Source organism: Diplotaxodon limnothrissa, linkage group LG5 (genome assembly GCF_057381915.1).
Source record: "Diplotaxodon limnothrissa isolate DT_005_m linkage group LG5, D_limnothrissa_male_GT1.1, whole genome shotgun sequence".
NCBI lineage: Eukaryota > Metazoa > Chordata > Actinopteri > Cichliformes > Cichlidae > Diplotaxodon > Diplotaxodon limnothrissa.
In genome coordinates this window covers 36,520,898-36,533,548 of record NC_140600.1, presented here as the reverse complement: position 1 = coordinate 36,533,548, position 12,651 = coordinate 36,520,898, and the positions used below count along the sequence as shown (strand labels likewise).

Below are 12,651 nucleotides of genomic sequence, written 5' to 3'. Positions count from 1 at the left end.
GCAAGTGGGATGAAAGGTGAGCAGCGCCTGTCCCATCCACGCAGACACTTTTCCTATGTCAGGATCTGATTCGAGTGGCTTTTATCAGTTACGAAACTGATCATCGGCATTGGATTTTATAGTTTGCAACTTCTCAAAGATTTAGTGAAGCCAGATTCGGAGCGCAACAGCTGAGGAGAAGACGTGAATCTACGCAAGATTGTCTGAAACGAAGGACTCATCCCGCTCACTTAAGTGCAATGTCCAAAGCTTATGGATGTAATGCTAGAAAATCAAGGCTGCATTATGACAGCGAATAACTGAGGGGTCTCAAAAGCACTTTTCCTCTTTCCTAACTTTTATTTCCACCAGATGATGGAGGACGCGCAGGCGTCAAGGACTTTCACGCCTTATTGCACAGCCAATACATGAAAAGAAGAAACATGATGACATCTACGGGCTTGTCGGAGAAAGCAATGAGGATCAGAAATGGGGCAGGAAACCACCATCACTCCAAACCCATCTCTAAAATATACTTCATCTTTATTTTGCTCCTGCTCATATTCACACCGATAGTGGATTCATCGTGGTGGTAAGTTTCACCACTGAGAGGAATTTGATGGTTCGTCCGATTGGTTGGTGTCACATACCAATCGAATATAAAGTACGACTTACAACAACGACAACAAGGGCAAAATTTCACCCAGAAAATATAGATAACGATTAGTTTTAATTAATTAAGTTTGCAGTTGAAAAAGTTATCTTATAGTGGATTTTATTGTTTAACCCTATGTATCCTTGTCCTTGGAGCTGTTACAGATTTAAAGATGAGAAATCCGTCTGTTTATATGTAATTTACACCTGCTTACTTCTCAGATTTTCTAGTAAAAGATCTACTTTGCTCACATGAACATCCACATCCATAAACGAAAAGAGCAGGCTGTGTATCCAAAGTTCATGAAGATTAATGATGTTGATGTGTGTGTTTGGGTGTGTGTGTATGGGGGGAAGGGGGCGTCTCCCCTATCCATCTATTTTGCCCAGAGTACACGGCAGGTGCAGGCGTTGGTGCATGAATAAATGCCCCTTGATGATTTCTCTTGAGGTTTTCAAGACCTAAAACATGCTGGAGACCCCCCACCCCCAGTCTCTCTCACCTGACATTGTTGTTCTCATATTTCAGGTGACACTTAACAGAAAACCTATTAAATGACTTTACATTTAACTAGCCAAGGGAAACCCCCCATTTTAAGATCTTACCCTACACTTCATAACAGTTAAGATCTAATTTATGAATTTATTTAAAGCTAAAACGCACCCATTGTAAATAATGCTATGTCTGGTAATTTCCCAAGAGAGCCGAAAGCACATATCATCCAATTTGCTCTTGAGTTTCCCTTTCAGGCAAATTCAGAGTAAACTGTGAATAAATCGTTGAGAAATTCCAAAGAAAAACGTAATTGATTCCTGCTTTTTTTTAAAAATCTTCCTTTGAATTGTTTAGGCCTATTTTTAACTATTGTAATAATTTATATAAGCACTGTGCGCCTTGCTGCACTTCTCTCTTCTTCTGTGTGTGTCCTCTTGGAGAGTCAGGGGTCCTTTGGCACAGCTGGTTTGTACAACACACAGTAAACACAAGCAGTGCTTCTGTTCTGCTATACTGCTCAGGCAGATAGTTGCATCTAGAATGGGACTGGGACAGCCATAAGAGGAGTGGAAACTACCTGCTATATCTGTTTCTGTCTCAGTGGCCAGGCAACACAAAAGCGGCTGCGATTAGGGACTATAATGATATCCGGATGGAGAATAGAGTGTGTAGGCTTATAGATGGACTGGGGGGGGGGGAGTGCTCATTTGTACTGTAGATGACGGCCATGTCCTGTTGATAAGAGAACCCCCAGAGTCACAATGCAATCAGCATGTGATCACCCTTCTTAAGAGTTGTTACAAAGTTGGGGATTATTTGAAGAAAGCAGGAAGCAAATGCATTTCACTGAACGAGAGGAATGTAATAATCTCTTCAACATCCTGAATATCTGAGTCTTAAGAAGACAATGGGGATGAATGTGAAGAAAAGTAGGAACAGTATCAATAATTTAGATTCATCGAAAAACATTTTACACGGGGAGAAAAGTAGTAATAGTAAAGTTAACTGGCACAGAAGACAGAAAAAGAAAAACAGTTTGTCCTCTCTTTGTCTGAAGGCAATACAATCCACTTAGCAGCTTTACTATAGCTTACTTGATGTTTAATGTTCCATAAAACAAACCAAAGAACTGCTTTTGTCCTGGGGCAGTCTCGTGGTTTGCTTAGATACAACTTTGCAAAACTAAGACATGCTGCCTTGTCTTTTTAGAGAAGAGCCTTTCTCCTGGCAACTTTTCCAAACAAGCCATAATTTACTTGCTTTATTATTATTTATTTATCTGTAATTTCTTTGAGTATTGCACATGACATTGTGTTAACACAAACCTGAATGCTTCAGACCACACCTGCTAGGAGCACCTGGCTGTTTAATCTTTTAAATTTGTCAGTTTGTTAAATTTATGCTGGTAATTGTTTTCTTTTCTTTTTTATCTATTTCTTTTGCTAGTTTAAAATTCTCCATTAGTGGGAGAGCCTTTCCTATTTTTACACTAGCCACATTTGGGAATATTAAAACATTTTTTTTAAATATATAATGAATATTTTCTACCATACTGCTGTACCTCACTGAATGGCAACTGAATTAAATGTTGCTCAGGGGTTGCTCCTAGACTGCAGGCTGCACTTGAGAACCCTGTGATTACAAAGAAGGAGCACTGAGTACAGATGTCTGATAGTTAAAGGGCTTTTTTTAACATGAAAGCAGCAGTGATCAGTAGCAGGCTCCTTTGAGTCCATAGAATTTAATGAGCTCTTAAATGTTGGTTACCCATAATATAACCCAAAGATTTTTTGGGGGACCCTCTATATCTGGTAAACACTGGAATCTTCTTCACTCAGAGTTCCCAATTTCCCAATTTTTTACACATTTGATTAGAAATGTGAATTGTTTGAAGTCAGACCAGATTTCACGCTGACAGCTTACATGTGTTGGCATTTAAAACAAGTGGCACACCAAAGGCCATGTAGGGTGGGCTTCACCCCATTACCCTAAATGCAGCAAACATACGTCTCTGTTATTTGTACTATTTCCACTATTTGTATATTTCTTGAAAATCAGATTGGACCTTAACCTCTTGCAAATCAGCTAGCTCAGCTAGCTACACAATTTTTTCTGTTTTTGTCTCGATGAAAACAGGAAGGCAAATTTGAAAGTAAACTCACTGGAAAAAGAAATCCTGGCACACAGTCTAGTGACAGCTGCAGGTGCACTACCACAGAGTGCGCTTTCAGTGGAATTGTCCTTGAATTTACCAACACTGTGTTCGATGGATCTGTGCGCAGGTACATCGGAGCTCTGGGTGCGCGGGTGATATGCGACAACATTCCCGGTCTTGTGAACAAGCAACGGCAGCTCTGCCAGCGGCACCCAGACCTGATGCAGTCCATCAGCGAGGGAGCCAAAGAGTGGATCAAAGAGTGCCAACATCAGTTCAGACACCACCGCTGGAACTGCAGCACGCTGGACCGGGACCACACTGTTTTTGGCAGGGTGATGCTCCGAAGTGAGTCTGAACATACATGGCTAAGGCTTCTATCTGTGTGGTTCTTTGTGCGTGACAGTGGTTGTTTATATCAGTGACACTCAAGTTAATCATCCTCATAAATGTCTCCTCTGTTATCAGATAAGCAGGGAATTAATAGGTGTCTTATTAAATCAACTTTACCCCGGAATGCAAACAGAAAGAGAAATTGTTGTGGGTTTTTTACCTTCTCAGGAATGAAGGAACATTGGGAAAGTGGATGTTCTCTGAAAACAAGTAGCAGATTGAGAGATCCACACTGGTGATGTATAAACAGTAATAGGAGATGTAAATATTTGGGTAGATGTTTCTGGCAGCCAGACAAAGCTTTACTCCCTGACATCTCGCCTGTGTTCTGCTTCATTGCGTGAGCAGGAATGAGAACAGGAGGAGGGTGGGACAGCCAGACCAAATAACCTCCAAAATCTCCTCTCATCTAAAATGAAAACACTGCTCAATGACTTAGAAAGCTGCCATCTGTGCAAATTAATAGGTGAAAGGAGAGTCGGCTGGTCTAATGTTATAGCTGACATGCTGCTACCACTGTCTGGACCATCCACCATAGATGGACTGATCTTGGTATGCCTACCTTGTAGAATTTGCAGAGAGATGACTGCTTTACTCACCAATAACACATGGCTCTGGGCACTAGAAGAACAGCTGAGAAAAACAAGTGCTATGACAACTTTTGAATAATGTCACATGTCAGATATAGGCAACATTAGGTCTCTCTTTACCAACAGTCGTAAGTTACTTCTTTAAATGATTGCAATTGCAACGCTCCCTTCCCCGTCTATCCAGGCAGCAGAGAGGCAGCATTTGTGTACGCCATCTCTTCAGCAGGAGTGGTCTACGCCATTACCAGGGCCTGCAGTCAGGGGGAAATGAAGATCTGCACCTGTGACAGTCAAAAACGAGGGCAAGACAGTGACGACAACGGCAATTTTGACTGGGGCGGATGCAGCGACAACATCAACTATGGCATAAAATTTGCCAAAGCTTTCGTCGACGCCCGTGAGAGGATGGTGAAAGATGCTCGAGCCCTGATGAATCTGCACAACAACCGATGCGGTCGGATGGTCAGTGGAAACGTTTTTTATATTAATGTTTAAGCTTTATCTCTTAATGGAATTGTAAATTTAGACATATTTAGGAAGTAACAATGAAAACAACAGGCTTTTCAGGAACATTTTCAGGGGACGCTTTTATTGTTGTTTTTGTTAAACGTAACATTGACCTACAAATTTATTCAAACATAAAAAGGCACCCAACTCAAGCGATGAACCCTTTTTGTGTCTGCACACAAGAGATAGCTTAACAAAGACCCAATGAAGAAAAAAAAAAAGTAGAAATAAAAACCAAAAAAAGACGTGTCACAAAACCTGAGAGATACACATGGCCCTTCAACTCATCCGTCTTCTGTGAGTCATAGATTGGTCTCCCCAAGCTTAAAGTTGGTCATAATAAACATCGACTCTTAAAATCATTAGAAATTCTTTTTTGCCTAAAGATGTCTTCAACTACTAGGCTAGTTGACTTACTTGACTAGGAAGTAAATCTCTTAAGACTAAGAATCTGTTTATTGAGAATATTCCGCATTATCCCAGCATCTATTGATGATCCAGCATAATGCATATTAATATGATAACTGCATATGAGGGTCCCATAGCATTAAATTCTGCACTGTTCAAGTTATTGACATGGCTTTTTCAGTAAAGACGTCTCTGAAGGATAATGACGTAAAAGCTGTTACATTAAGAATATTTAGCTAACCGTTATGCTAGGAGAGCTTATTACACCTACATCTTCTCTTGTACAACATTGTTGGCTTGACACTGTGTCACCTTTGATCTCTGCTCCAGGCAGTGAAGCGCTTTATGAAGCTGGAGTGCAAGTGTCACGGGGTCAGTGGTTCCTGTTCTCTCAGAACCTGTTGGCTGGCTATGTCTGACTTCAGGCGAACTGGAGACTATCTTCGCAAGAAGTACAACACAGCCGTCGAGGTAACCATGAACCAAGATGGGACAGGATTTATTGTGGCTGACAAGGACTTTAAGGGAAGCACCAAGAATGAGTTAGTCTTTGTTGAGAACTCTCCAGATTACTGTCTCATGGACCGTGCAGCAGGTGAGACACACAAATAAGCTACAAAAATAAAACCCCTTGCTTTATATTGTGTACATCCACAGTCCTCAGTCAGAACAGCTTTGACTAGTTGAGGGATGGACAAGAGATCTCTGAGGGTGTTCATTGGTATTTGGCACCAGCATGTTGGCAGCAGATCATTTGGGTCCTGCAATTGCAGCAGGTGGGGGTTTCCGTGGATCTACTCTTCCCAGCATATTCAACAGATGTTCGATTACACTGTGGTGTCTGGAGGCCTGGTCAACACCCTGAGCTTTTTTCCAACACCAGCAGCTTTTGTAGTGTAGTGGGAAACACTGTCCTGCTGAAGGAGGCCACTGTCTTTGGGAAAACAACGTTTAGGCAGGTGATATGTGCCACTAGTGAGACTAGTGAAGTTTAAAAGAAGGGTTTTTATTATTATTATTGGCCAATGCTGATAATTCTTAAATAACTTGCTTGTGCTAACCTGCTAATTCTGTTTTTAACATGTCAAACTTTAGTAAAGTGCCACTGTTACACAAGAGTAATATTATTATGACAATCATTTATTATTACAGTAAAGAAATTGCCTTAAGGAGGGTCCTTTTAACTTCTGAGGAGTAGCATATTGATATGTTGTGTTTGTGGAAAACATCAGCAACTCACATTCTGAGATTCAGTGAAGTCCTTTTGAAGTTGTGCTTAAACAGTTTAATCATTTTTGTGTAAAATACTGTTATTATTATTTAATTTAAAATCATGAGTATGTTGTTATGGGATGGGGCAAATAGGACTGACTGCTTAACAAAATCTATGAGAATCAGAGACTCATTGACTGCAGGCTTGCATTCCTTCACAGCTTAAAGTTCAGTGATTTGACCTTTAACATCTCCTTTAATACCTAATGTTTGCTTTGCCTTGTTAGGCTCATCTCTTTCCTAAAGTCCAGCTCCTTCAGTAGAGCGTGAAGAACTTTGCTAACTCACTGTTAATATGTTAGGGACGATGGCATGTGCAGGGGACACGTTGGTTCTAACTTAACAGATTCTGTCACTCCTACCTGCGGTTAGCTTGGCCGCACTTTGACAACTGAGATGCAATGAAGGTGTGTTTGCTCAAAGGAAAAGCTGCCTTTCCTTGTTAAAAGGTGATCTTAAAAAGTAGCCGATGACCCTCCTCACCACTAATCTTCATTGTATAGGAATTCACAGCCTAAGGATACATGCAGGCTTATTTTTCAAATCTTTCCTTTGGTCAGCATTAAGCTCCACTCCCTAGAGCCTGAGGGGAAGATCTCCTCTTATCCTTTGTTCTCTAGACTTCTGGGATGCTTTGTTAATGGACCTGGCACCTGATCTTAGGCTTGGATTTTACACCTGAGTACATGAACACAATTGCATTTAGGTCTGAGACTATTCTGTTGGGAAGCTTATAGCCTGCTGAAGAGTGAGGGAAAGTGATATTTTGCTTTGGCAAAACAGTTTCAGTTTTCAGCATCAACATGAACATTGCCAATAATAACTTCTGCCAGCTTTCACTCCTGGGCATCCACGTAATCATGGAAAATTTTCAAAATGCTATTAAGCTGAGTTGGATGGCACAGTGCAGTGGATCTGTGTCTACCCCAGCTTCCTTCTGAGCACTGAGACATGCCTCTTAGGTTAAATTGGGATTCTAAATGGGTTTTAGGTGTGAACGCACAGGAGATAAAACACTTAGGTATATTGAAAAAAGTGCTCTATGGATACATGCGAAAAGGTGAATGTAGCTTATGGTGGAAAGACATTTGAGCGGTCAGTCAGACTATTTATTTGTGGTATAAATCGTTCAGTTCCCCAAGGGAATGCATAGACAGGAAACCCAGTATAGTTACTGGATGTGCACAATTAAAGTTCTATATTATGCCTACTTTAAAATAAGAAGCAACTTCTAATCAAGGAGCTGTACTTATCAGTGATTTAATAATGAAAGCACACAGAGGTATCACCCCTCTCTGTAGCTCTACAGGACACATCTTTGTTTCATGTTGATCAGCATCATTTCTGTCAGCAGCAGGTATTTCTGTTCCCTTAAATCTAATTGAATCTGCTGCATATTATCAGTCCAAATCAATTGTTTTTTCTAAAACAAAAAATAAAAGAGTCCCTGACCTTTAAAACTTTAACATATTACAGAAGTGTCATGAAATCCACTGCTTGTGTTAAGTTAAATTTTATATTAGCTGTTTAATATATGTAAACAAAAGTATCATACGTATAACAAACATTTGATTTCTTTCATCCTAACCTGTATTTCTTATAGTGATAACTATTTATTTTAATAGTCTGGCAGGGCGTGCACAGATGGCTGTCTTCTAATAAACTAACCCTTTTCCTGTCAGTTGCAGTACCAATATTCTTTGTATGCCAAAACAACATCTCTGGTCCTTTATTCTCATTATAGGCTCCTTGGGCACAGCAGGCAGAGTGTGCAACAAGTCCTCAAGAGGCATAGATGGCTGTGAAGTCATGTGCTGTGGGCGTGGCTACGACACCATGCGAGTCAAACGTGTCACTAAGTGTGAGTGCAAGTTCAAGTGGTGCTGCGCTGTGGAGTGCAAAGACTGTGAAAACGTAGTGGACGTTCACACCTGCAAACCCCACAAGCGACCCGACTGGCTGGACGTAACCTAGGAAGGAGAGCGGACAAATCAAACGTGCACCTGACTCATTAGCCTGTGCACTAATGACTCCATTCTAGTTGGGATCTTTTAACTATAATACCTCTGGCTTTTGATGCTTTTATACTTCACAAACATTTGTTAGGTGATAGTAAACTGGAAATTAGAACCAGTTACTGATCATGTGCTGCTTTAAAAAGTGTTTTAAAAAATAATGTGTGGAGCGTTTTTGAATCAGACTTTGAAACTTTGATGCAAAATGGCTTAATATTATATTCTGTTGTAAATGTACCCTTGGTTGAGGCAGATATATGAGCTACTGCCTGCTTCTTGTTTTATAGTATGTAAAAACTGTGTGCACATAAGAGATGAAAGAGATAATCACAGTAGTACTTTGTCTGCCGATCGCTCCTTCAAGGTTGCCTTGTACACCTCTGGACTGATTCCCATTCTATTAGAACACTCCCTTTTAGTGCACTCACACTCCACAGTGGCAAAACAGTGACCTTTAAATTTTTTACTTAATTTTATGAAAAAAGATCCAAGTTGTTTAGAACCAAATCTAATGGGTAGGGTGAGTGGTCCAGATGTTACAGCAGACCTCTGCACATGATTACTTGGAAACTGGTGTTAGCCTGTGGTTTTTGCTTTTCCAAAACTTCCAAAACTTTTTTGATCCCACCGTGCACCCGAAACCACTGCTGCTAATTTGTGCAGCTATCACACTAAATAAATATAGCGCTTTCCAAGAGGTCTTTCTTAATTAAAGCCAGGTAATCACATTGTAAGGTCAAAGGAGCCACAAACAGAAGAGCAAGCAAAGACTTATCATTTACAGTGACAGCTCACTTTGTATACAAGGATTGTGGACACACCAACACATCAAAATAGCCTCACAAATTTTGGTCTGTTGTTTGAAAGATACTTGTACAGTATGCTAATATTTGACTGTAACAGATCTAACAAATCATTCAGCTTCATGGAAAAAAATTGTAATTTCTACCTCCGGTTCTTTGTTTTTGCTTCCATTACTACTGTGAACTTTAAACAAATTCCATAGGCCATGCTAATGCAGACAAGTGCACAGTAAAAAGAGAAATACAAAGCTTCTTTATTTTGGACGTAGTGACCCTCCAAAATTGTAAATTGCAGTGTCATACAACTGCATTATAATGAATACAAACTATTAAACCGGCCTTCCTGATATGTCACTGGAGCTGCAAATATTTTCAAAACTCAATATTAGTTTCCAGACTGATTTATCTTAAATAGAGCTTTTGTTTAACATTTGCCTTATCCTTATTACAAAGGCCAAAACAGCATATTTGTTCAGCCATCATATTGTGACAGAACATATTTATAATGCAATCTTATGCAACTGTGCTTTCAGTTCTTTGTGGACACACTCACTGGCTCTGGCCGGTTTTTAAGAAGTGAATTATTTCATGAAACAAAGCCAAGCCATTGCAAAAAGAGCACTGAAGTAGCTACAGACCTTGCATTTGGCTTTCTAACATCTGGCAGTGCAGCCAGACATAGTGTTAAGCCATTGGAGACACAACCCTCAGAGGAGTTTATAGATCTAAATGAATCTGACAACAAGCTGTGAAATGCTAAGAGTCAACAAATTGTTTCAACTCCACGTAATGAGAGGCACAGCCAAAATAAAGTGCTTTGGACAACAGCAAATGACACCAAGTCAAAAGTTAATTGCAAGCAAGAAAAAAAACAGAAAAAAGCCAGTTTTGAATGTAAATGAAGAGTAATTTAGCTGTTTTTGAAAGATAAGAGGAAAACTGTTTCAGATTGTGGGCTCAGGCCTGGACCTGTGCTGTTCTGTTCATACTTTTAATTCCCAAGTTCTTTATAAGTTTTAACATGCTATATTCAATCCTACATCTGTAACCACAGGAGTTTCACTGATTTGGATTTATGGAGCGCCAGTGTCATAATTATGAGTTCATTTGGTTCTGTTCGGTCTACTATTAAAAGATGTCAACTTCCAGATGTTTTTCTTTTTCTTTTTTTTAATTCCAGGCAGAAAAACAGTAATAATAATCTTCTCAATTAAGCCTAAGGGCCTATAACCCACATGTATATATTTGGGTTTTAGGTATTCCCCTGGTCTCCTATTACAGTTATCATTACCTTAGCTATGGCGTGGACGGGATAAAAACAATGCAAATGACCAGTTTGGTTTTTTTTTTTAAAGTTCATTGTTCAGTGTTAGACAAATATTTTTTTATTAGCATAACAAGACTGATGGTAGTCTTAGATAGCGTGATAAAAAGAATCACAAAATATCTTTAAATTGAAATATAACAATTTATTTAGGTTTTTTTTTTAAGTAATTTCTTGATCGACCAACTATTAAGCTGTATAAACAAAGAAATTTCTATTAATATATTGTTGATCTTCAAATTAGTCATAGTATCTGTGCTACTTTGTCCTCCAGTGTGGGTCACCCAGTTGAAGTCTGTAAAAATAAAAGGAGTGGCATTGCAGGCATTCACTGCCATCGCAGTGATATCAAATGGTTTAACAACATTTCAGAGCTAAAATGGTCTCAGGGGACAGTGTGGTCCACATGGATGCTTCACATTCATGGGAAGCAGAAGAAAGAAATTCCATAATCCGTACTCACAAATTGTAATGACTCAAGAACAATTTATTGCTATGCCACTTTTAAACCAAACATGTTTATTTTAGCCTTGCTTGACAAGTACTCCAGTCTAAGTCGTTGCACTCCGATCACATATACATCTGTGACTTGCCTATAGTAATATGAGAAACATGCTGATACGCATGCATGCTGAAACCGTTGCACTGTAGAGCGCTTTGGAAATGAAAATTATTTTTTAAATGAAATGTCCCAACAGTTTCAGTGTTGTTCTTGGAAAAGAAGATCACCCTTATGACCCCATCAGGAGTAATTAAGGGTTTTATGTGGACATGAAATTGGACTCGACTGTAGCTGCTATAGTTTATTACTTGCCAAGTGATATCTTACAGATTTGTTACTGGTAAAAGGAGTAAAATTTAGATATAAATCAAAATGTATGCATGTAAAGGCCAAGGAACAGACTCTTTAAAACACTTAGCCTTATTTCAAGTATCTACTTCACCACCAAATCTATAGTAACAAGCAAAAAACCAAACATTTCAGATTTTAGTGCCATTTTCAAGAAAACTTGAGTTGGGCAGCAGCTGTTACTGCAGCAGGAAGAGCCTGTGAATATTTTATAGCTGATGTGACACTTTTTTCCTCACAAAATACAATTTATCTTTTGGAACGAGTAAATCCACCATTAACCTGAATCAGCATTCGCGATGCAAACAGTGCAAACAATGTCATCTTACATCCCAATCATACACTGCAGGCCATGGATAAATTGTTGAGGAGGTGCAGGAGGAGTATAAGCAGCAGTAAAGATTTAGGGTGAGGACATTCACATTCAATATGTGTGACAAAACCAGGTTTGCAATAAGACAAGTTTACTCTTGTAAAGCAAATAACATTAAACTAGTCTGATTTAAGTGTTATCTTTAGACCTCAGCATGCATTGTCATGTCAATTTCAGCATCGCCAGCAACCAATAATTAGCAAACAGCAAAAAAGCTGCGCTACTCTTAAGCAAATAACCATAGCAATACACATGAAAACAGTCAGTGGTTACTTATTTTGCCAATCAAAGAGACATAACCCGAAGGGTAAAGAAGGAACGGGATTACATGCTATTCGTCCAAGTGAAATTTTGAAAGATACGTATGTTAGGAAACACAGCAGTGCACTTACATTGGCTGAAGAAGTCCTCAGGAAACATCCCTTCCAGTTTTAACTGAATTCTGATATGGAACGCCAGGACTAAGGCCAGTCGATGAAACTGATAAATATCAGTTACTGCGGCAACATAGGATCAGATAGATTGAGCTAACAGTCAAATCATGTAATAAAAATCTAGATCACAGTTGTTTTCAGCAGAGCAAACCAGTGTGAAGTGTGACAGATGAAGTATATACTGTAATCAGTTATAGTCTATCACACGTGAGTGACAGGTTATGTCAAATGCAATGGACACGTTAGAATATTGGACCAATAGAACTGTTAGCGCTGTGCCATGTTGCTTATATAAACACACTGGGTGGTCATGATGAAATATGCAAAACACCTCATAATGTCAGAATTTATAAGTTACAAAACCACATTTCACTTGGTGCTTTTTTGGAAAGGGTCGA

General features: G+C 39.3%; 1 protein-coding gene across 1 annotated transcript; it reads left to right on the top strand.

Moving 5' to 3' along the window:
• The first annotated feature begins 407 nt into the window (after positions 1-407).
• LOC146632770 (protein Wnt-2b-A-like) lies at positions 408-8,428 on the top strand. The gene is made up of 5 exons (XM_085354676.1): positions 408-571; positions 3,412-3,632; positions 4,452-4,729; positions 5,513-5,777; positions 8,199-8,428. The coding sequence occupies exons 1-5, from the start codon at positions 408-410 to the stop codon at positions 8,426-8,428; spliced, it is 1,158 nt and encodes a 385-aa protein (XP_085210802.1).
• The last annotated feature ends 4,223 nt before the right edge of the window (positions 8,429-12,651 follow it).

Bases quoted from the DNA above. Each gene is read 5' to 3' on its own strand.
- LOC146632770 (XM_085354676.1), top strand. From the start codon at position 408: ATGAAAAGAAGAAACATGATGACATCTACGGGCTTGTCGGAGAAAGCA. The intron at 3,633-4,451 runs GTGAGTCTGAAC...CCGTCTATCCAG, and splicing joins TGGCAGGGTGATGCTCCGAA to GCAGCAGAGAGGCAGCATTT. The intron at 5,778-8,198 runs GTGAGACACACA...TTCTCATTATAG, and splicing joins TCTCATGGACCGTGCAGCAG to GCTCCTTGGGCACAGCAGGC.